General features: G+C 50.8%; 2 protein-coding genes across 31 annotated transcripts in view; one reads left to right on the top strand and one right to left on the bottom strand.

Moving 5' to 3' along the window:
- The window catches only part of TSC1 (TSC complex subunit 1), a 53610-nt gene extending 44745 nt beyond the window's left edge, over positions 1-8865 (top strand). For all 26 annotated transcript variants that reach the window (XM_073022059.1, XM_008005843.3, XM_073022053.1 and 23 more), the window contains 3 exons: positions 2602-2789; positions 2867-3028; positions 3462-8865. In XM_073022059.1, the coding sequence (XP_072878160.1) occupies positions 2602-2789; positions 2867-3028; positions 3462-3981 (870 nt within the window). In that variant the 3' untranslated portion in view covers positions 3982-8865. The remainder of the gene's footprint in view (positions 1-2601; positions 2790-2866; positions 3029-3461) is intronic.
- Positions 8866-10189: 1324 nt separating this feature from the next.
- Positions 10190-23064, bottom strand: SPACA9 (sperm acrosome associated 9). Of its 5 annotated transcripts, none has more exons than XM_008005856.3 (5): positions 22948-23063; positions 16124-16304; positions 12662-12864; positions 11796-11943; positions 10190-10617 (listed from the first exon to the last, which is right to left on the bottom strand). In XM_008005856.3, the coding sequence occupies exons 2-5, from the start codon at positions 16265-16267 to the stop codon at positions 10615-10617; spliced, it is 498 nt and encodes a 165-aa protein (XP_008004047.1). In that variant the 5' UTR covers positions 16268-16304; positions 22948-23063; the 3' UTR covers positions 10190-10614. The 5 variants fall into 5 exon arrangements, with proteins under 5 accessions (XP_008004047.1, XP_008004045.1, XP_008004046.1 ...); XM_008005854.3 differs by having other exon boundaries at positions 10190-10260; XM_008005855.3 differs by having other exon boundaries at positions 10190-10260; positions 22377-23019.
- Between the last annotated feature and the right edge of the window lie 7 nt (positions 23065-23071).

Here is a 23071-nt window from a genome sequence, read left to right as displayed (position 1 = left end):
TGTCGAGGCAGAAGTTTTAAGTCACTTTATAAATAGCCTCAGGTAATGTTAGTGAATGAGGTGGGAATTGAATTTTAATAGTAGCTGTTCAGTTGCTTCCTGCCACTAACTTCTCCATCACACATGGGCCTCCTTTTTAGGTTTCTTGGGCATGTGCTTTATAAAGAGTCCTTTTCGCCGGATGTAGAGAGGAGTCTTAGAACTGGAGATAGTAATTTTCCTAATAGAATTACTCTTTATTTCTTGGCTCCTCTCAGCTCTCAGAGTCAGACTCCCTTTCTTAGAAGGATGTTAGATGTGGTACTTTCTCTAGAAAGCATCTATCACTTATTTTGGAGGTGTAATGACTTTGGGAACAGAAAGGGGGAGAAACAGATCCGCGGCACAAGAGAGCTCCTGAAAAAGCTGCTGAAACGCACCCATGCCATCTCCTGAGAGAAGCCTAGACAGGCGGCCTCCATGGAGCCCTTGTGCTCTTTGGGACCTTGAGTAGCCTCCTCTTCGTGGAGCCCTGTTTCCCAGTTCATTAAACAGGGGTGATGCAGCTGAGTTGTGATAGTCAGGATGCCTTCAATTGTAGACAACAAAAACCAAACTAGGGCTGGGCACGGTGGCACATGCCTATAGTGCTATTTGGGAGGCTGAAATAGGATTGCTTGAACTCAGAAGTTCTAGACCAAGCCTAGCAACATAGCAAGACTTCATCTCAAAAAAACAACAAAAACAAAAAACACTCAACTGGCTTAACAGTGGAGAATTTTGTTATTTCTCTTGACAAGAGGTCGTGAAGCAGGTGAGTTTCAGGTTGGTCAAGTTGGCCATTCAGGGACAGCATCGAGGAGCCAGGCTCTTTCCATTCTTCTGCACTGCCTTGCTTATCCTGCAGGCCTGGTCCTCCAGCTAGCTGCACTCATGGTTGCCAGGTGTGTGCCACAGGCACAGATATGACAGGCAGACACAGTAATGTCCCACAGAAGAGGAGAGCATCTCTTCCTATTCCTCAGCAAGAAAATCTTTCCCAGGCCGGGCGTGGTGGCTCACTCCTGTAATACCAGCACTTTGGGAGGCAGACGTGGGTGGATCACGAGGTTAGGAGATCAAGACCATCCTGGCCAACATGATGAAACCCCGTCTCTACTAAAAATACAAAAAATTAGCTGGGTGTGGTGGCCCACACTTGTAGTCCCAGCTACTTGGGAGGCTGAGGCAGGGGAATCGCTTGACCCTGGAGGTGGAGGTTTCAGTGAGCCGAGATCATGCTACTGCACTTCAGCCTGGTCAACAGAGCGAGACTCTGTCTCCAAAAAAAAAAAAAAAAAGAAAGAAAGAAAACCTTTCCCAGATGCTCCCACCATACTTATCTCCCCTGTTGGCCAGGCCTGTCCTGTGCCCGTCCCTAGCCTAGTCATTGCCTCAACCCAGTCAGGATTTGCCCCTGAACCTGGAGCTAGGGTTGCTCTTGTTCTATCCAGAGGAGAAGGAAGAGTGAGTGGTGGGGAATCGGGGGGAACAGTTGGTAGGGGTAGCTGTAAGGATTAGTGAGAGTGCACGGATGTTCCTGGCGGATGTTCCTGGTTCAGTGCTTTGCATGATTATCCATGAATAAGTCCTATTGTTTATGACAAAGGCCAGATAGAGGCGTTCATCTACCCTGTGCTGAAGTCTGGAGCCATTTAGCACGGCTGGAACAGCCACATTATCAGAGCCAGTTCTGAGTTTAAATCAGTTGCATTCTGTAACAAGGAAGCACTGGGCTCACCAGACAGCATCAAGGCAGGGGCGCCTTCGTGAAAGCTCATCTCCTTGCTGTTTATGGTTTATTATCTTTTTTAAAAAACAAATATATGGCAAATTTTATGTTTTGTACATTTTACCACAGTAAACATACACACACAAAAGTAACACAGGCTTAAAAAAATATCCTTTCCGCCTTCTTTCTGAGCATTAATGTGTACTTGCTCTGGGTTTCAAGCTGTTCCAATCTGTCGGCTGCAGGCCATCTGCCTTAGCACGATCAACAAACCTTGTCAGGGCACCCAGTCTGCAGAGGCTGCTTTGCTTGAGCAGACCTGCTCCACTGGCGTTCCATTCTGTAGTTCCACCTGCGCTATTGTCAGGAGGGGGAGAAAAGGAGAAAGAAAGCAAGTGGCCTGCGGTGCCACTAGACTGAAATGATAGCTGGATACTGGCGGATTTTCACTTGGTGTTTTGGATACGTATATGTTCGCATAGTTGATTGTACTATTCACACAGTCTTGTAGTCCACTTTTTAATCTTTTTACTGATACCATATCATTTTTTAAAAAGACTTAGAAATATAGGATGTATTTTAATTTACTTAGCTGTGCTCCTGACATTAGACTTAAATGATGTTTCCAGGTTTTTGCTTTTATAAATATGCTGTGATGATTATTTTTGTGCAAAATCTCTATTTATGTTTTGCATGATTTCCTTGGGGATCGATTTCAAGGAAGGGTTCCTAGGATAATACTACCAGCTTACTAAAGTGCCGTCTCAGTCCTTCTTACATTGTCTTTTCAAAATGGATACAGCGTGTTTATTTGTTATAAGTACTAATTCTAGTCTTTTTTTTTTTTTAAGGAAGTAGAAATGATGAAAGCTGCCTATCGGAAAGAGCTAGAAAAAAACAGAAGCCATGTTCTCCAGCAGACTCAGAGGCTTGACACCTCCCAGAAACGGATTTTGGAACTGGAATCTCACCTGGCCAAGAAAGACCACCTTCTTTTGGAACAGAAGAAATATTTAGAGGATGTCAAACTCCAGGCAAGGTAACTTTCATCAGGAAAGGCTTCTGTGTTTTTATTAAGTGGAACTTCCTATATTCTGGCTGGTCTATATCTTTCAGAGGACAGCTGCAGGCCGCAGAGAGCAGGTATGAGGCTCAGAAAAGGATAACCCAGGTGTTTGAATTGGAGATCTTAGATTTATATGGCAGGCTGGAGAAAGATGGCCTCCTGAAAAAACTTGAAGAAGAAAAAGCCGAAGCAGCTGAAGCAGCAGAAGAAAGGTAGGAACAAAGAACTGATTAATGACCTTGGGATTAAGCTGTCAATTACAGCAGAAGGACTGTGTCACATGGTGTGGGAAGCAGTTATAGCTGATTAGACAGGGCTGCAGCGCTCAGCTCACTCCATTTCAGAGACCCACTCTGACGTTCCTTTCCTCCAAACGTCCAGTGATCTCTTCATGGTCCTTTTCCCGGCCTGAGTCCCTCCATACAGCCACAGGAAGTGTTCACACTTAAGATTGCCACCTGGTATCCCTAGTTGTGACTTAGGTTTCTCTTGATGAGATCTCTTGCTTGAGTCCAGTATTACAAAACAGAGAGTGGGCTAGCAGAGTTCAGCATCAGTGTGAGTGAGTGTCAGTGTAATTCCACATCTTCCAAATGTGGATGCCTCAATCACCAGCTCCTTCTTTCCTCCCGGGCTTTCTTACAGGCTTGACTGTTGTAATGACGGGTGCTCAGATTCCATGGTAGGGCACAATGAAGAGGCATCTGGCCACAACGGTGAGACCAAGACCCCCAGGCCCAGCAGCACCCGGGGCAGTAGTGGAAGCAGAGGAGGTGGAGGCAGCAGCAGCAGCAGCAGCGAGCTTTCCACCCCGGAGAAGCCCCCACACCAGAGGGTGGGCCCGTTCAGCAGTCGGTGGGAGACGACCACGGGAGAACCGTCCGCCAGCATCCCTACCACTGTGGGCTCACTTCCCAGTTCAAAAAGCTTCCTGGGTATGAAGGCCCGAGAGTTATTTCGTAATAAGAGCGAGAGTCAGTGTGATGAGGACGGCATGACCAGTAGCCTTTCTGAGAGCCTAAAGATGGAACTGAGCAAAGACTTGGGTGTGGAAGCCAAGACTCCCCTGAACCTAGATGGCCCGCACCCATCTCCCCCGAACCCGGACAGTGTTGGACAGCTACATATCATGGACTACAATGAGACTCATCATGAACATAGCTAAGGATGGTGGTCAATCAGTGTTAACTTGCATATTGTTGGCACAGAACAGGAGGTGTGAATGCACGTTTCAAAGCTTTCCTGTTTCCAGGGTCTGAGTGCAAGTTCATGTGTGGAAATGGGACGGAGGTCCTTTGGACAGCTGACTGAATGCAGAACGGTTTTTGGATCTGGCATTGAAATGCCTCTTGACCTTCCCCTCCACCCGCCCTAACCCCTCTCATTTACCTCGCAGTGTGTTCTAATCCAAGGGCCAGTTGGTGTTCCTCAGTAGCTTTACTTTCTTCCTTTCCCCCCAGAATGGTTGCGTCCTTTGAACCTGTGCAATATGAGGCCAAATTTAATCTTTGACTCTAACACACCACTTTCTGCTTTCCTGAAGCTCAGATTACTGGGTTGGCTCTCAGTTAGACCAGGTAGTTTGTTGCATTGCAGGTAAGTCTGGTTTTGTCCCTTCCAGGAGGACATAGCCTGCAAAGCTGGTTGTCTTCACTTGAAAGCTGTCACATGAGACTTTTCCACTGCTTTTTGATTCTGAAGTTCAGCATCTAAAGCAGCAGGTCTAGAAGAACAATGGTTTATTCACACTTACATTCTTTTGGCAGTTCTAATAAGCTTCCTAGAAAGTTCTGTGTAAACAGAAGCCTGTTTCAGAAATCTAGAGCTGGCACTGTGGAGACCATACACCCTTTGGGAAAGCTCTTGTCCCTTCTTCCCCCACTACCTCTTATTTATTTGGTGTTTGCTTGAATGTTGGTACTATTGTGACCACAGGCTGGTGTGTAGGTGGTAAAACCTGTTCTCCGTAGGAGGCAAGGAGCAGTCACTGGGAGAGGTTACCCGAGAAGCACTTGAGCATGAGGAACTGCACCTCCAGTCCATCTCAGCTTGCTGGGCCTTTTGTTAAACCTTCCTGTCTGCTGGCCTCCCTTTGTGTGCACACGCCTCTTGTTCATGTCAGCTTATTTGTGACAGTGCGGCAGAAAGGCTCTGAAGGTCCAAAGAGTTTCTGCAAAGTGTATGTGACCATCATTTCCCAGGCCGTTAGGGTTGCCTCACTGTAGCAGGTTCTAGGCCACCAGAAGGGGGGCAGCTTTTTCATACCAATTCCAACTTTCAGGGGCCGACTCTCCAGGGAGCGATGTCATCACACTCTCCATGTTAGTAATGGCAGAGCAGTCTAAGCAGAGTCCGGGAGAATGTTGGCAAAAGCTGGCTGTGTATGCCCACTAGGCTGCCCCACGTGCTCACGAGAGATGACACTAGTCAGAAGAGTGGCAGTGGCAGAGTATCCAGACTCAACAAGTGCTCCTAAAAGAAATGCTAGAATCCTAAGAATCGTTGCCTGGTGTTCCAGCTGAGGCAGGGGAGGAGAGCTGGTAGGAAGGAGCCAGTGAACTTGGCTTTCCTGTTTCTATTCTTTCATTAAAAAGAATACAAGGATTCAGTCAAAGAGGTAAAAAACTGTCATGGTACGAAATCTTAGTGCACACGGAGGCTTCGAGCACTAGAGAATAAAAGTCTTTTTTTTTTTTTTTTTTAGCATGGCAATAAATATTCTAGCATTCCTAACTAAAGGGAGGTAGACAGTTGGAGACTCTATGTCACCCTGGCTATACCGGCAGAAAACCTGTTCAGGCAGGCTTTCTGGGTGTGACGGATTCCCAGCCTGTGGCAGGGCGTGGTCCCAACTCCTCGGCCTAGCACAGGCTGGCAATTGGCCCTGAATTGTCAGATGTGGAGTATTAGTGACACCACACATTTAATTCAGCTTTGTCCAAAGGAAAGCTTAAAATCCAGTACATGCTAGTTTCCTGGTTCAGTTTTAGAAAAGGAAAACGTGAACAAATTTAGAAAGGGAAGGAAATCCCATCAGTGAATCCTGAAACTGGTTTTAAGTGCTTTCCTTCTAGAGATCTGTGCCACAGAACAAGATACCAGGCACTTAAAGCTTTTTTCCTTAATTGGCAAAGGAAAAGAGGCCCAGGTGAAAAAGAAAACACATTTTAGAAATGGACAGGTTGTCAAAATAAAGGGAAGAAAGGGGGCAGCATGGACAAAGGCCTAGGCCTGAAGCTCCATGGACATGTCTGCGCAGGGCCCTCAGCTCGTCCATCCAGCCTGGGTGTCCCTTTCCTCAGCTTTATAACAAAGGTGGCTCCAAGCTCAGGTGCCTCTGAGTTCTAGGAGGCTGTGGGTTTCACTCAACCATGGGTGGGAGAATGAGACCTGGAGTCATGTTGAAGGGGCCCAGCCTAAAACTCTAGGCTTTCATGTTGCAAAGAACTCGAGTCAGTAGTTAGGTTTGGTTTGGTTTTGGAAGTGGTAAACCTGCCGAGAGTCACTTGGTCACGCTGCAGTGAGTAGTTTTAAGGATGGAAAGGTGACAGTAGGACTCTTGAGAGGCAGTTCAGTCCTGGGCAAAGGTATTAGTACAGTAAGCGTTCAGGGCAGAATCTATCTTGAAACCAGTTAAGCAGCTTGGTATTCATAAATATTGAGATTGGATGGCCTCCATCCAGAAATCACTGTGGGTGAGCGTACCTGTCTCAGCTGTTTGGCCAATGTGCATAACCTACTCGGATCCCCACCTGACACTAACCAGAGTCAGCACAGGCCCCGAGGAGCCCAAAGTCTGCTGCTGTGCAGCATGGAATTCCTTTAAAAAGGTGCACTACAGCTTTAGCGGGGAGGGGGATAGGAAGACGCAGAGCAGATGAGCTCCCGAGTCCCTGCAGGTGAATAAACACACAGATCTGCATCTGATAGAACTGTAATGGATTTTCAAAAAGCCATTGACAAGACTCTGCCATAAAGTCTATAAAAATTGTTATTATGGGATTGGAAGAAACACGTGGTCATGAATATAAAAAAAAACTGAAACCCAAAGGTAGGAAGGTCAAGGTCACTTCTTAGATGGAGAAGTTGTGAAAGATGTCCTTGGAGAGGAGTGTTAGGACCAGCATTACTAAGGCAGGTGGGCAGAGAGTGGCCTCTCTAGGTGTGCCCACAGAGTTTTTCAGGAGAGAAAACTGCCTGACCTTTGGAACTAAGCTGCAGAATCTTCTTACTAAAGCTTGATGAGTGCAGAGGCGAGAGGTGAGCTACTTTGTGAGCCAAAGCTTATGTGACGTGGTTGGGGGAAACAGTCCAAATTGTTCTGAGAAGGTGAACTGTTACAACCCAGGAGCAGGTCCTGGAAGCCACTGACAATTAGAAAAATTCAGCCACCATGCCGCACATTCCTGGGTAAAAGCAGAGCAGCAGGGAACAAAACTCCAGACCATTGGGCCATCCCCATTTGCAACAGCACATGTAGTTTCTGGTATATTTGTTGAGAAAGATAAAAGTCTAGCCGTTGTTCAGAGGAGGATGTATAAAATGGTCCTGGGGATGAAAGGATCTGTGAGACCACAGAGGCTCAGACTCGCCGTTAAGAATAGAAAACTGGGTATGTGCTTCGTGTAGCCAGCAGAACCGAAGTGTGCTGTGACAAGCCAATGTGAATTTCTACCAAATAGTAGAGCATACCACTTGAAGAAGGAACTGAAGAGCAAACAGAAGTTCTCCACAGCGAGACTCACCTTATCTCACTGAAAGCACTAAGAGGTGGGAGGAGGCCTGTACAGGCTGGAGGAGGGTTTGGGCAGAGCGAAGGCCCGGCCAGGACCTTGGTGAGATGGAGTGCCGCCTACCTCCTGCGGATACTCTTGGAGAGTGGTCCCCCCAGGGGGCTCTGCCCCACCTGGAGAAGAAAGCTGCCTTGTGTGGAGTGACTCAAATCAGTACGCCTTATCTGCTGCACCTTCACTCTCCAGGGTACATGCTTTAAAACTGACCTGCAACAAGCGTTGGAAAAATGTATCCAGTCTGAAGATGTTTGTGTGTCTGTTTACATCCAGAGTTCGGTGACACATGTCCCCCAGACTGCTGCAAAGATCCCCAAGGCATTGATTGCACTCGATTAAGCTTTTGTCTGTAGGTAAAAACAAGTTTAGGTCGAGGACTGGCCCCTAGGCTGCTGCTGTGACCCTTGTCCCACGTGGCTTCTCTGTCCGGAACTCTTCGATGTGCCCAGGGGAGCATGTTCCTGTCTCTTCCATGCCGTCCTGCAGTCTGTATCTGCTCGTCTGAGGGAAGAGTAGCTGTAGCTACAAGGAAAGCCTGCCTGGAAGAGCCGAACACCTGTGCCCACGGCTTCTGGTCATGAAACGAGTTAATGAAGGCAGAGGAGTTTCCTCCTCGCTTCCCAGCGCCACATTACCCACCCTCTGAGATAAGTAGGCTGGTTTAACCATTGGAATGGACCTTTCAGGGGAGATCCTGAGAGTCTGAGAACCCCCAGACCAACCCCTCCCTCCCTTTCCCCACCTCTTACAGTGTTTGGACAGGAGGGTATGGTGCTGCTCTGTGTAGCAAATACTTTGGCTTATGAAAGAGGCAGCCATGCATTTTGCACTAGGAAGAATCAGTAATCACTTTTCAGAAGACTTCTATGGACCACAAATATATTACGGAGGAACAGATTTTGCTAAGACATAATCTAGTTTTATAACTCAATCATGGATGAACCATGTGTGGCAAACTTGCAGTTTAAAGGGGTCCCATCAGTGAAAAGAAACTGATTGTTTTTAACGGACTGCTTTTAGTTAAACTGAAGAAAGTCAGCTCTTGTCAAAAGGTCTCAACTTTCCCGCCTCAATCCTAAAAGCATGTCAACAATCCACATCAGATGCCATAGAAATGAACTGCAAGATAAAATGGTACAATCTTAGTGAATGGGAATTGGAATCAAAAGGGTTTGCTGTCCTTCTTAGAATGTTCTAAAACGTCAAGGCAGTTGCTTGTGTTTAACTGTGAACAAATAAAAATTTATTGTTTTGCACTACTCTGCTGTGTGGACATGGAGTGGCTTACACTGGCCTTGGCAGGCTTATAGGTCAAGCAGGGGACTGGTCCAAAGATACGAAGCCTTAGGGTCTGGTTTGGCTACCTTGGGTGACTGGAGGAGGCACCTGATGAATAATGGATTTGGGCTTTTGTCTCTAAGAAGACTTTGTTCTGGCAAATTATCTGGTGCACAGCCACACATCCTACCTGTATCTGCCTCAAATTCATGTTCTTCCTCAAAGAGTGGCCAAGGGGCATAGTGTGGGAGGGGGTGACTCGAATCCTGTCTACAGAGAAACCCCCAGAGCCAGGCTGTCTGCAGGGGTGTGTCGTTCCTCTATGCTGGCATGCTGGGTGTCTCGGAGTCCTTTTGGTGGCACTGCACTGACACTTCAGTGCTCCAGAGCTTGCCCTCTTGAGCCTTGCGGGTTGTGTTAATTTGAGTGTGCCAAGGAGACAGTGCCGCTCCCAACACTCCCTTCTCCATGCCCTTCATGGGCTTCGGAAGAAGGCCGGAAACTGCCTTTACACCATTTTGACATCCACCCTGGCTTATGATCTCTTGGCCTGGACTTCCATATAAGGACCAGGGATGAGTTTCATTTGCGATGTGGCTTTCAATTGCTTGCCTCTGCCTGCCTGTGTCTGGAAATCAGCATTGCTCTGCCCATTTTATTTTTATGTGTTTGTTTATTTATTTGAGACAGAGTCTTACTCTGTCGCCGAGGCTGGAGTGCAGTGGCCCAGTCTCGACTCACTGCAACCTCCGCCTCCCAGGTTCAAGTGATTCTCCTGTCTCAGCCTCCCAAATTGCCGGGATTATGGGCGCCTGCCACCATACCCGGCTAGTTTTTTTGTATTTTTAGTAGAGACGGGTTTTCATCGTGTTGGCCAGGCTGGTCTCAAACTCCTGGCCTCAAGTGATTCACCTGCCTCGGCCTCCCAGAGTGCTGGGATTACAGGCGTGAGCCACCACGCCTACCCTGCTCCGCCCATTTTAATGGTTGAAGCAACTTCTTTGAGACTAAGACTGGGAGGTGGCAGTTTTTAATTTCTCAGGAAGATTCAGGTTTTCTTATCTGACTAGATCTCTAACTAGACTTCTACCCTTGGAGGAAGATCTGAATGCTGGCTCGCCCTCTGCAGCTTGGGCATGAGCCTCTTAGAAGCTGACTGGAGATGCCCCCTTGCCTAGGGCGGCCTCTCTCTGCTGTCTGCTGAGGCTCTGCATGTGTGGCTACTGCCCAGTGTCCTTTGATGTCTTAGGGGAGATGGAGGTTTTCTTTCAGGGATAAATCCCAGGAAACCAAGCCAGGCAGAGAGATGGTAGAATACTTTTTATTCTCGACTGTCTCCCCCTGAGGAAGCAACAATACAGAAGCTAAGTCGTCCCCTGTGAAGGGAAAAACCAACAGTCAGACATTACTTTGGGCAAGCTCAGAAGCCAGGGACACATTTTACAATGGTTGGGGTTCAACTATGCTGTGAAAACCAGGTCACTGCCCTTGCTCAGGAGCCGTAAAATCAGAATTCTGGCTTCGGTCATGGTCTCCCTCTCCCAAGTAAAGGAGAAGGGAAGGTGGGTTTATTCCCCTTTGGCTGTGGTCCAGAGAACTAAACACACTGAGTTCTGGCCGGACGCGGTGGCTCACACCTGTAATCCCAGCACTTCGAGAGGCTGAGGTGGGTGGATCAGTTGAGGTCAGGAGTTCAAGACCAGCCTGGCCGACATGGTGAAGCCCCGTCTCTACTAAAAAAAAAATACAAAAATTAGCCAGGTGGGGTGGCGGGTGCCTGTAATTCCAGCTACTCAGGAGGCTGAGGCAGGAGAATCGCTTGAACCTGGAGGTGGAGGTTGCAGTGAGCCGAGATCATGCCACTGCATGCCAGCCTGGGAGGCAGAGTGAGACTCCATTTCAAAAAATAACAATGAAATATAAACACACTGCGTTCCACATGCTCACCCCCACTCCATCCTGGAGGGGAGCATCCCTGGCTCGCAAACAGCATGTGCCTTGCCTACAGTTGGGGCTGGTGGTGGGGCAAGGAGCGGATGGTCTCCAGCTTGGTGGCTCACTGCAAAGCTGCAGCCCGCAGCAGGGACAGGCCTGGCACTGGAGCCGGATGTGGCTCAAAGAGGACCTAGGTGACAGTTCAGTGCCCTCCTTGGACCCTCTACCACGCCATCCTGTTTGGGAAACTCCTGTAAGTGGGTTTCCTCTTCATCAGCACAGAGCCTGATGCTTAGAAGCGGAAACATTAGAAGTTAAAGCAAGAGGGCCGGGCGTGGTGGCTCACGCCTATAATCCCAGCACTTTGGGAGGCTGATCACGAGGGCAGATCACGAGGTCAGGAGATTGAGACCATCCTGGCTAACACGGTGAAACCCCGTCTCTACTAAAAATACAAAGAATTAGCCAGGCGTGGTGGCAGATGCCTGTAGTCCCAGCTACTCGGGAGGCTGAGGCAGGAGAATGGCGTGAACCCGGGAGGCGGGCTTACAGTGGGCAGAGGTCACGCCACTGCACTCCAGCCTGGGCGACAGAGCGAAACTCTGTCTTAAAAAACAAAAAAAAACAAAAAAAAACAAAAGTTAAAGCAAGAGAGAGAGAGGAAGTCTCAGTAATATATTGGCTGATTCCCTTTGGGGTTAGTAAGTGGCAGGGGCCGTGGGTACCAATGAAAAAAGGACCAACCAGTAAAATCCAAATTAAATAGCAAAGCTCTCCACCGATGTAGCTCCCTGGCTCTGAGTTACAGTTTCCCACCAGGAGGCCTCCAGGGTGGTTTTGAACATCCCCTGGGTTTGAGGCTGACTTTGGTGAGCTGTCTACACTTGTGTTTAGTGGCCCCGGGCTGGGTGCCTATGGCCTGGGCGGGACGAGCGGCTCCCCTGGTGCTCTCCTGGCGTGCCTGGGGCTCACTCACGTGCTGCAGCACCTTGCGTGGCAACTTCTCAGAGTGGGCGATCCATTCTTTCATTAAGTCTAGCACGAGGGGGATGAGGCTGACCACGCCTCCGTAGTGGTTCCGGGCCTCGTCACAGCTGAGGTGGTTCACCACGTCATGAGGGTATCTGCAGGATGGCAGGGGGCCGGGTGAGCCCATGCTCCCGGGATTTGCCATGCCGTGGCAAGCAGCTGCCAGACCTCAGGCACAGCAGAGTCACCTGGGGAGGCTTTAGAACTGGACACACAGCATGCTCAGGCTCTCTGTCCCCAGAGATTCTGGCAGACCAGGCCTGGGGTGCCACAGGCCCCAGGTAATTCTGGTGTGAAAGACAGGAGGTGCAAACCACTGCCCCATGGTCCGCAAGAACCTGGGTTGGGGGTGAGGAACTGGCTGGCTCATCCCTCTGGCTCATCTCACTCTGGTATCTACAGAGTTTCCCCAGGCTCTGGCCCACTGTCCTACGGGCTCCCAGGCTGTCAGGATGAGGAGCCCTCAGTGGCAGTGCTGCTGCCCCTGGGAGGCAGCGCTAGCGTCCACTTCTTTGCATGTCAGTGAGGATCTCTGTGGGCTTCTGGGGGCAACTGCTCTGGGCTCTACACCCGCTTCTCCACCTGCCTGGTGCTAACACCCGTGAGACACTTGGTGTCCTGCCATGCCTACGATGCTCGTAAAGAAGAGGTTCCGTTGAATCCGAGTCATTCCAGTAAATGAGAGGAGACTGGGATTTCCTGCCCAGGGTGGTCTAACAGGAGCCGCATGATCCAGGCAACAGGAAAGCAGCAGGACAGAGGCCTCCCCACAGGCACACACGGGGCCTCAAAAGCAGCACCAGAGGGACTTACTTTGCTCTGAGGCTGCTTAAGTCATTGCTTTGGCTAACGAGGGTTTTGCATTTCTCGAGGAGGTTGTTGGTGACTGGGGAGCCAGAGTGCACGGCCTCAAAGTGCTGGCAGAGCTTACTCAGCTCTGAACAGATGTCCAGGAACATGAGCAGAATCCGCCGGTCTGTGGAGTTGTTGCAGTAGTGTTCCATGTAGCTCTGCACCTGCAAAGGCCACCGCCACATAAGCTGGGGACATGCCAACCCAGGTCCTGGCTGGCTTATGGTGCAGATGTCCAGGAGCACCCACCCTACTCCCTCCCACCCTCCATGATTCATGGGGGAGATGCAAGTAACGCGTAAGCATTTTAAGGTACAGACCACTCTATATAGTAGTATCTCTCTCTATGGATGGATGGATGGATGGATGGATACATAGATAGATGATATGAAATTAATGGATTGGCTGGGCACAGTGGCTCACACATGTAATCCCAGCACTTTGGGAGGCTGAGGTGGGCAGGGATCACTTGAGGTCAGGAGTTTGAGACCAGCCTGGTCAACATGGTAAAACCCCATCTCTACTAGGAAAAAAAAAATTAGCCAGGCGTGGTGGCACATGCCTGTAGTCCCAGCTACTCAGGAGGCTAAGGCAGGAAAACCACTTGAACCCGGGAGGCGGAGGCTGCAGTGAGCCGAGATCACACCACTGCACTGCAGCCTGGGTAACACAGCAAGACGCCATCTCAAAAAAAAAAAAAAACAATTAATTAAATGGATGGATGGATGGGTAGATAGATAGACGGATATAAAATCAAGTGTTCCAGCACCATGCAAAATGCTTTACAGGCCTGCTCTCACTTGTCTTCATCTAAACCCTACACACTGAGTAGGTACCTTTTTAAATTCTCATCTTACAGATGAGTACCATGACATGAGCACTGGAGGTCTGGAGAGGTGAAATAACCTGCCCAGGGCACCAGTGGCTTAGTTGGATGTTGTCCCCAGCTCAGTGGCTCCGTGCCCTACCCCTCACCTGTCCCCATGCCACCTGAACCAACCACTACCTAAAGCAAAAGGGGGCTGCCCGCTGACTTAATGCCACAGTGCCTGTCATCCCACTTAGAGAGTTCATTGTGAGAAATGCCAGCGTGGGCCACCCATACTGAGGAGGAAACAGCAGGGACTGGAATCCTTTGGGCTTCAGCTGTACTATGTTCACAAGCTGGAGGAAGGAGGGGCAGGCGAGTAAGGGGAGTTTATTGGGTTACCAAGTGACTGCATCCGAGGTTGAGCCAGAGCGGGAGGTCTGATCTTGTGCTAGGGAGGAATTGGCTGTGGTCCAGCCCAGGTTAACAGACCCATTTCACGGTCAGATGGTTCCACTCTCCACAATCTGATGACAGATGCAGGTATCACCTCCTCCAGCACCCACAAAGGTCTACATCTAAATCAGGGTTTTCTTGCTGTAACCGTTTGCCTTTTTGTTGCTAAGGGATGTTTCCCCAAACAATCTGAAGTGCTTCCTTCTCAAGGATTGCCAGGCACACAGCAGCTTTGTAAGGGCGAGAGGGTTTTGACACACATACCCATAAGGGCACCTGTGGGGGTCAAGGAGGAGGAACCTGCCCCAAGGTGTAACTACAGCAGAGCACTGGTGGGGGGACCGGGGGGCGGGGCACGATGTGCAGGGAACCTTCGGACACTTTTGGTTCAGGGAGGCCAGGGGAGGGGTAAGAGGCAACTCTCAGAACACAAGGCCACTATTTACCAAGAGCCTTCAGCTGAACCTAAGGCAAGAAGGCCACTCCCTTATGCATTGATAGAGATTCTGGGAAGGGACACTTGTTGACTTTCGAAGCTTCTGGAGGATGGACGAAAAAGGATGTAGGCAGTTTCTTTCCTTTCTTCCCCCGAAGTCCAGGTTTACAGAAGAGAAAGTTTATTTTCCAGTAGCTCAGGGGCTGCATGCATGGGCAAATATGGCTAAACTGGCGAAATGTCACAAGTCGCTGAATCTGGGTGAGGGTTATATGGGTGCTGCTTTTCTGTACATTTAACTGGTTTTTTTTGAGAGAGAGAGAGAGGGTCTTGCTGTGTCGCCCAGGCTGGAGTGCAGTGGTGTGATCTCAGCTCACTGCAGCCTTTGCCTCCAGGGTTCATGGGATTCTCATGCCTCAGCCTCCCAAGTCGCTGGGACTACAGGTGTGTGCCACCACACCTGGCTAATTTTTGGATTTTTAGTAAAGATGGGGTTTCACCATGTTGGCCAGGATGGTCTCAAACTCCTGGCCTCAGGTGATCCACCCACCTTGGCCTCCCAAAGTGCTGGGATTACCAGCATGAGCCACTGCATCTGGCCTCTACATTTAACATTTTTTTGAGTTAAAAAATTGAGGAAACATTTTACCAAAATTAGAAAAAAAGTTTTTCATTTTTTTTGTTTTTGTTTTGTTTTGTTTTTTGAGACGCAGTCTTGCTCTGTGGCCCAGGCTGGAGTGCAATGGCGCAATCTCAGCTCACTGCAACCTCTGCCTCCCAGATTCAAGCAATTCTCCTGCCTCAGCCTCCTGAGTAGCTGGGATTACAGGCGCCCGCCACCACGCCCGGCTAATTTTTGTATTTTTAGTAGAGACGGGGTTTCACCATGTCGGTCAGGCTGGTCTCAAACTCCTGACCTCGTGATCCACCTGCCTCGGCCTCTCAAAGTGCTGGGATTACAGGCATTAAGCCACCACGCCTGGCCAGAAAAAAAGTTTTTAAAGGATGCTGCCAGCGAGGGTCGCTTGTTCCTCCCGAGCCTATCTCTCCTCTGCAGTTCTGAGCCCTGTGCCTGTTCCCACCCATCTTGGGGCAGTTACCCTTCCACAGCTGACTCCCTCCAAGCTGCGAAGGGCCGGCCTGTGTGTGTTCCTAACTGCACTGCAGCTCCAGCCCCTAACTTCCTGGAAGGCTCATTTGGTCTTGAGGCCTCCAAGTCCTGCAGAGCAAACCTGGACAGCAGCTAACCCTGGAGGAGATGCAGGTTAAATAAAAACATCTGTGAAAGCACCTGGCAGTGTGCTTGGCATCCCACCGTTCCTCAACCCCCAGTGAAATCTGATGGGAGGGACAGGATCCCTCTGGTCACCAGTAAATCCCCAGTTTTCTATGGGTGACCACCGAACCTGCGTCACAGATGAGGACACTGAGGCACAGAAAGGTGAAGTCACTGGCCTGAGGTCACAGCAGTGGCACATGGTAGAGCTAGGACGTAAGCCCCAGCTGGCTGAGTCTTAAGCCCGCCTCTTTAACTGCTGTGTTATTCACTTACACATTTGGTGGAGAAACAAATGAAGGACTCATTCCACCATTTAGGTTCTGGGTCTGGGTCCTGATTCTGGCACAAATGTGCTTCCCCTCTCTGGGCCCCAGTGGTTTCATCTTTCTTGAGAGGGGGCTGGGCTTGTTGCCCCTCGGCCAGGGTAGGGGTCGGGAGCGCCACCTGTCCGATGCTGGAGATGGGCCGGATCTTGTCATGGGCGTTCTCCCTGCAGTGCTCCAGAGCGGCGGTGAAGGTGAGCTGCTGCTGCTGGAAGAGCTTGTACTTCTGCTCGATGCCGCGAAGCGATTCTTTCACCTCATTCATTGTCTTCCTCTGTGGTCATTTACAGGAGAAGAGGAATCTATGGGGAGAAAGAGGATAGTGATGAGGTCCTGGGACCCAGTGCTCGGATCCAGCTCTGGAGGGAAGGACTGTCAGGTGAGAGGGATACCCATGGCCCCTCTCACTGGAGCACCTGTGAGCGCCTCCCCACAGAAGAAAGCGTGGCCCTGGGAGGCTGCACACTTGTCCAGACCCCCCAGGCTGTCCATGACAGAGCTGAGCCTGACCTTGAAATTTACCCTCCATGAACACATTCTTTGCCATGAAATGTGACTTCTTCCATCAGCTGTGGACAGAGTTTCTCTGGTTGTTTCTCCAGATGTGGGTATCTACACACACGCACGCACACGCGCACACACACGCACACACATACATGCGCGCACACACAAGCACATGCCTACACACACACAAGCACATGCATACACACACGCACATGTGTACACACACAGCCTCCAATCCCTCATTGCGGTGTTAGCAAAACCTGGGATCAAGGGATATACCACAGGATATAAAACCAGGAGATTATCAGTTTGGATCAAATTATTTTAAAGCATCTGCCACTCTACAATCGGTGGGAAAGTCTAGGAATTCCTTCCCATGAATTAAGCGGGGAGAAGAATCAATACTACACTGTCTAGTTTGAGAAGATGTGAGTCTGCCTGCCCTGGGCTGGGGGCAGGAGCCTTGGTCTCAGGTTTGCGCATTCTCAGGGCAGGGCTGGTGGCTAGTGGACTGCTCTCTGACCCTGTTAATTGCTGGAATGCCGTGATCAGTAACATGGAGGCTGTGGGGAGGGCTCTCTCTTGGCACCTCACAGACTGTCCCTGCTGTGGTTTGGGTGGTCCACAGAGCATCTACAGTCCTCCTGTGGGCAGAAGAGTCTGTGGGTGTGTGCTCCACAACATCACAATTTTGCTGAGTGCATGCAAAATGCTCCAGACCACAGATTTCTATCACATTAGAGCGGGAAGGGACTCAGAAAACCAACTCCCTTGAGCTGCTACAGGGAAAGTGAGGCTCAGAGGGAAAGGCTTTGCCTAGGGTGTCACAGCAAATTTGTGCCCCAGACACCCTGGGTCCTAGGCTTCCTTAGGTCTAACCAGCATCGTCAGTGCTGCCACACTCAGCTGCCCTCCACTGCCTCCAGAACAAAGTCCGGGCTCGAACGTGTCACCACATGAGCAGGGGTCAGAGAAGGCTGTGCTGAGGTCAGGTCTAGTCCAAGGGAGATGTTGGAGATGGAAGGGGCCAGAACATTTAGCATGGACTGGGGCAGGGAAGGCACATTCCAAGCTTCCAAGCAGGTCCCAGGTGGATAGGAATGAGAACAAGATGAGGCTGGGAAATATTTCTTTCTGCTGTGTCCAGAGCAGGGCTGGAGCTGGGGGTCCAGCTTGAACCCAGGAGGTCAAGGCTGCAGTGAGCCATGATCACAGTACTGCACTCCAGCCTGGGGGACACAGGGAGACCCTGTCTCAAAAAACAAACGAACAAACAACAACAACAACAACAAAAAACAACCAAAAAAACCAACACAGAGGCGGGGTAGGGGGAGTATCCCCAGTTGATGCAAGAGGAGACGACATCAGAGGAATGAAAGGAGACACAGGAACAGACCAGGAGATGGCCTCTGCCAGATGATGGGTGTGGTAAATCAGGGAACTTGGAGGAGGCTGGGGAAGAGGCCTTTTAGCAAGATGGAGCCCAGCCACGGAGCGTCTATCCCTGGAGCCAAAAGCCAGCAAGGCTGCCTTAGAGGAGCCACCTTCAGAGCCACTGAGTGGGTCTCCTGGAAAGACAAGAGTATGCTTCTGCAGCAGAGCCACAGGGCTGTGACTATCAACAGACGCAGGGGCAGTTGCAGCTCCCCTGGGGGTGGGCTGGGGCCAGGGCCAGGGCAGGCAGGGCAGGGGCCTCTTTTCAGCTCAACCTCCTATGGAAAGGAGAGCTGAGGGTGGGGAATGAGGTGGGGGTTTATGACGCCTGCCATGGTTTACTGACACCTGCCACATCCTTGGCTGGAGCAGACACGCTGACTCACGCACAGTGGTTTCCTGTTGCGCCTCCCATGGTGTCCGGCTCACCCAGGCCCAACTAGGGCGAGATGAGGAAGGCACTTGCCTCCGTGCAAAACTTAAGGAGGTGCCAAAAAACTCAGCAATCAGGATAAAAATAGGCCAGGCAGAGTGGCTCACACCTGTAATCCCAGCACTTTGGGAGGCTGAGGCAGGAGGATCGCTTGAACCCAGGAGGTCAAGGCTGCAGTGAGCCATGATCGCAGTATTGCACTCCAACCTGGGTGACACAGTGAGACCCTGTCTCCAAAAGAAAAAAAAAAAAAAGCATCTTGAGTAGCTGGGATTACAGGTGTGTGCCACTACACCTGGCTATTTTTTGTATTTTTAGTAGAGATGGAATTTCACCATGTCAGCTAGGCTGGTCTTGAACTCCTGGCCTCAAGTGAACCACCTTTCTCAGCCTCCGAAAGTGCTGGGATGACAGGCATGAGCCACTGTACCCAGCCCCAAAAACGTTTTTTAAAGAAAGGGTCTTGCTCTTTCACACAGGCTAGAGTGTGGTGGTGTGATCATGACTCACTGCAACCTTGACCTCCTGGGCTCCAGTGGTCTTTCTGCCTCAGCCTCTTGAGTAGCTGGGACCTCAGGTACGTGCCACCATGCCTGACTACTTGTTTCCTTTTTTTTTTTTTTGGTAGAGATGGGGTCTCCCTATGTTGCTCAGGCTGGTCTCGAACTCCCGGGCTCCAGCGATCCTCCCGCCTCAGCCTCCCAATGTGCTGGGATTAGGAGCATGAGCTGGCAGCGTCAGAATTTGTAAAGAAAAGATGGCTGCACCTTGCCATATTGAAACCTGAGGCAAAAGGAGAAATCAGTAATACTGAGTATACCTTTACTTAAAATTTTTGACATGTTACTCTAAATGGATTTTAGGCATTATTTTTGATTTTTTAAAAATATTGCATTAAAACGTGAAAAATGTCCACCTCAGTGATTGAACTGTTGGCATTCCCTTAAGTTTTGTGCTGAGAGTGCATCACTTGCCTTGCCCTAATCTTGGCCCAGGGCTTACAAATGACTCAAAAGGTGAAGCTCCAGGAAAGTTAGAGAGAGCACATAGGTGGAGCTCCAGGGAAAAGGGGCGTGTGCCCTTTTGGCCTGGCTTTTCCCCCATCATGGTGAGAGCTGTGGTTGGTAGAGGTTGAGAGGAACTGACTCTGTTCTTGATCCTAGCAACTTGTGACATGCACACCAGGAATGTCATGAGAGGAGCTGGAGCCCTGGAATCACAGAGGCCTGGATTCAAATCCTGGTTCCACCCCTTCTTGCTGACCTTGGGCAAGCTGCCCATCTTCCCTAAGCCTCAGTGTGCAGCAGCCTCCCAGCCTGGGGTGAGCTGACACGAGACCAGAGGTGTACGGCGTGGACCATGGGGCCCGGTATGTGGTGGTGCTATCATCAGAATCATCAACGCGACTGTGGCTGAAGCGTGTGTGTGTGCAATGGCAGGGGACACCATCACACGCATGGTGTGTACCTCAAAAGAAGCAGGAACTGCTAAGGGCTTGACCTCCCGGAGGAAGGGATGTTTGAACCCGGACTTGAGAAGAAGGAGGCTGTGGAGAGGTGAGACAGGTGTGCAGTGGGGGTGGGACCCTGGGCTGGAGGTTGGTGTGTGGGGACGTGGGACTATGCAGAAGAGGACAGTGGACAGGGTCAGGCTGAGGGACCCCAGTGTCAGGTGAAGCTTCTAAGCCAAGGGGGTGAAAAGCACTCCATGCATTCATTCACTTGTGCGTTCCTACTGTGTGCCAGGCACTATTCAGGTGCTGGGGTGTCCAACAAGACTCCCCGCCCTGGAGGAGCTCGTCTGTCACAGGGGAAGGCAGACCATGCGGAAGATTGAAATGAACAGCATTTTAGATAGGGAGGAAATAAAGCAGGGAAGCAGGTGGGAACCTGGAGAACGAAGGGCCACTGTCTGCTGGAGGGGCATTTGCAGGAGGAGGGTGGGTACGGTGCCAGGACAGCTGGGGCTGTGCTCCAGCCCTCAAGGAGATCCTGGCCTGAAGAAGGGTGGCTCACTCCAGTCCTCCTAAGAACAGCGCGGGTCACGGGATGCGGCTCTAGGACATGTTAGCTCAAGTCCTCACCATGGTCTTAGAGCCAGGTACCATGGTTATCCTCACAGGATAGATTAGGAAACTGAGGCCAGATAAGGAATGGGCGAGTCAGGACTTCCTGCTCAGCTCTGCCTGGCTTTATAAAGTCTGGGCTCTTAACTTGGATCCCTCCCTTCTTCCTCCCTTCCTCCTTCCTCCTCCCCTTCTCCTTGGTAGTACTTAGAGACAAACACACCGGACATCAGACTGACTGTGGAGGTGAGGATAGGGAATGCGAAGGGCCTGAAGAGCTGCCTGACGTCTCTAGGGTTCAGCCACTGACTAGAGCCCTAGCCCTAGGCCTCACTGCCATGACCACTAGACTTTCCCTTTTCCTTGACCCAAAGCAAGGAGGACTAAACATTCAGGGGGCTGCCCTTTGTGTGCCCAGCTCCCTGTCACCCTCTTGGAGCTTCCTGGGGTTGTCAAGTTCTCCAGGGATACAGCACTACCTTGGCTGGTGGCCCCAAGAGCCGCTGAGAGCAAAACTGACTCCGTTCTTGATCCTAGCAACTTGTGACATGCATGCCAGGAATGTCACGAGAGGAGCTGTAATAAGCTATCTGAAGTGATCGTCCCTTGAACGAGAGCCACTGCAGCCAAATTAGTGTGGATGAAAGGCACAGGGTATATGGGCACTTCTCGATCTGGGGGAGCAGGGAGGGAAAAAATGATTACCCATAGGTTTTAGGCTTTAATTGATTTGTATTTTTCCAGGCTGGTAAAGAAGATTAAATCATGGTAGGAAAAGCGCCTAGGGCTTAAAATAAATGAGGAGAAAGGCAAGTCATTTCAGAAATGTCCAGGAAGCAAACCAAACCTCTCCGGTGCAAATGGCAGGCATGGCTGTTGTGTACTTTGTTCAGGGGGAGGCAGCTTCCTTTTCTTCCCCAGCTATCTTTACAGTTGGGTTTGACAAGCCTACCAAGGTGTGCACACTTTGAGGAAGCGGTTTGGAGGTGAGGAGGCAACAGTGCTGGCTTTTACATTGGGAGGGCACGTCTCTGGGCAGGTGGCTGGTAGAAAAGGGCTTTAGCTGGAGCCTGGATGTGGAGTTCATGCCCTGGCTCTGCCCGATTTAATCGGTGGCCCTAGCCAAGATTTCTCCCTTTTCTGGGCCTCACTTTATCCATCTGTCAAATGAGGGAGTTTGGATTAGCCTCTTGTTCAAGAGGCCTTCTGGTTCTAAGGCTGTATGATCAACAACTGAGGAGGAAAGAAGCCCAGAAAGGGGAAGTGACTCGCCCAAAGTTACCCAGCCAACCACTCCTCATTGTTCTAATCCTCCAATTTCTCATCTGTAAAATGGGAATGAAGGTGCCCATTTCACAGGGTTGTTGGAACGATTAAATGAGATACTACTACTAACAGTAGCCCCATATATTGTGTGCTTACTGCATGCCAGTTACTCTCCAATACATTAGCTCCTGAAATCCTTCAGCAGTTCCTGCTTCACAGGCGAGGAAAGTGAGGCACGGAGCAACTAAAGAGTTTGCCAAGCTCACACAGTAAGAAGTGGAGCCAAGACTGGAATCTGGGGCTGTCTGCACTGACTGTGCCATTTTCCCTCTCCATAAGGTACGGAGACAACAGAGTTTCGCCGAGAGCACAAAGTTAAGAGTTCAACAAACTCTTACAGTTCCTACTGTTAATGGCAACAGACAAGAGCTAGAGCTCCCTATTCAGTGTTGCGACTAACATCAAGCTGCCCCGTACTATTGGGAATTCACACGACTCGAAAAGCTCCGTCTCCAGCGCGAACCTTCCCCTCGCCACCCACCCAGACAGCTATGCAGGCCCCTCCATCCTCTGGACCCCTCCATCTTTCCATCCTCCACCCCAGCTTCCAGTTTCTGACCCAGAGGCCGGGATGGGGTCTGAGTGGGCCCACCCACGGTCATCGCTGTTTACCCTTGCTTGTCTTAGAGCGCTCTTCGCTCCACGGAGCACCCAGAAGCTGAAGTCACTCCGTGAGTGTCGGTGCCCCGGAGGGTTGGGGAGGCCCGTCCCAGGTCTTCGGAGGCGAGGGTGGGTGGGGAGGTCGGGCGAGAAGGGGCGGGGCCGTGGGCCTGATTGTTACCGCCGGTGCCATAGCAATCGGGTCACGTGGCGGCTGGGCCAGAGCCGGGGAGCCGGAGGTGGGGTCTACCCGGGCTCGACGCTAGGAGTTGGGCTGAGGTTTCCACCCGATCCTCGAACCTCCGGCCCATCCCATAGACGCCCCTCCCTCTTCAAACACCCTCCCCCACATTTATTCCCGCATCTCTATTTTAAAGATGGGGAAACTGAGGCACAGGGAGCGGGGCCAGGGAGCACTGAAAGAACCAGAAGCAGGGTCCGCCTCGGAGGGCCGACCTGCCCCCTTCTGGGTTTCGTCGAGGGTCTCAGATACGAGGAGGCCCAGCTGGAAGCCACCCGAGGGTGTCCCCCGCTAAGATGCGCAAATGGGGAAAGCGAGGTCGGGGTTGGGGAAAGAACTTGCCCGAGCCGCAGAGCGCGTCAGCCGAAGAGTTCGGGGCGGGTGCGACCCGCGCGACCGAGGCTCGGGTATCTGGGCCCGGCGCGGAGCCTGCAGGGCGGGGCTGCGGCGCGTGCTGATGACGCAG

The sequence above is a fragment of the Chlorocebus sabaeus genome, chromosome 12 (genome assembly GCF_047675955.1).
Source record: "Chlorocebus sabaeus isolate Y175 chromosome 12, mChlSab1.0.hap1, whole genome shotgun sequence".
Lineage (NCBI taxonomy): Eukaryota > Metazoa > Chordata > Mammalia > Primates > Cercopithecidae > Chlorocebus > Chlorocebus sabaeus.
Note: the sequence above shows the minus strand (reverse complement) of the source record. Positions and strands in the feature narration are given on the sequence as shown.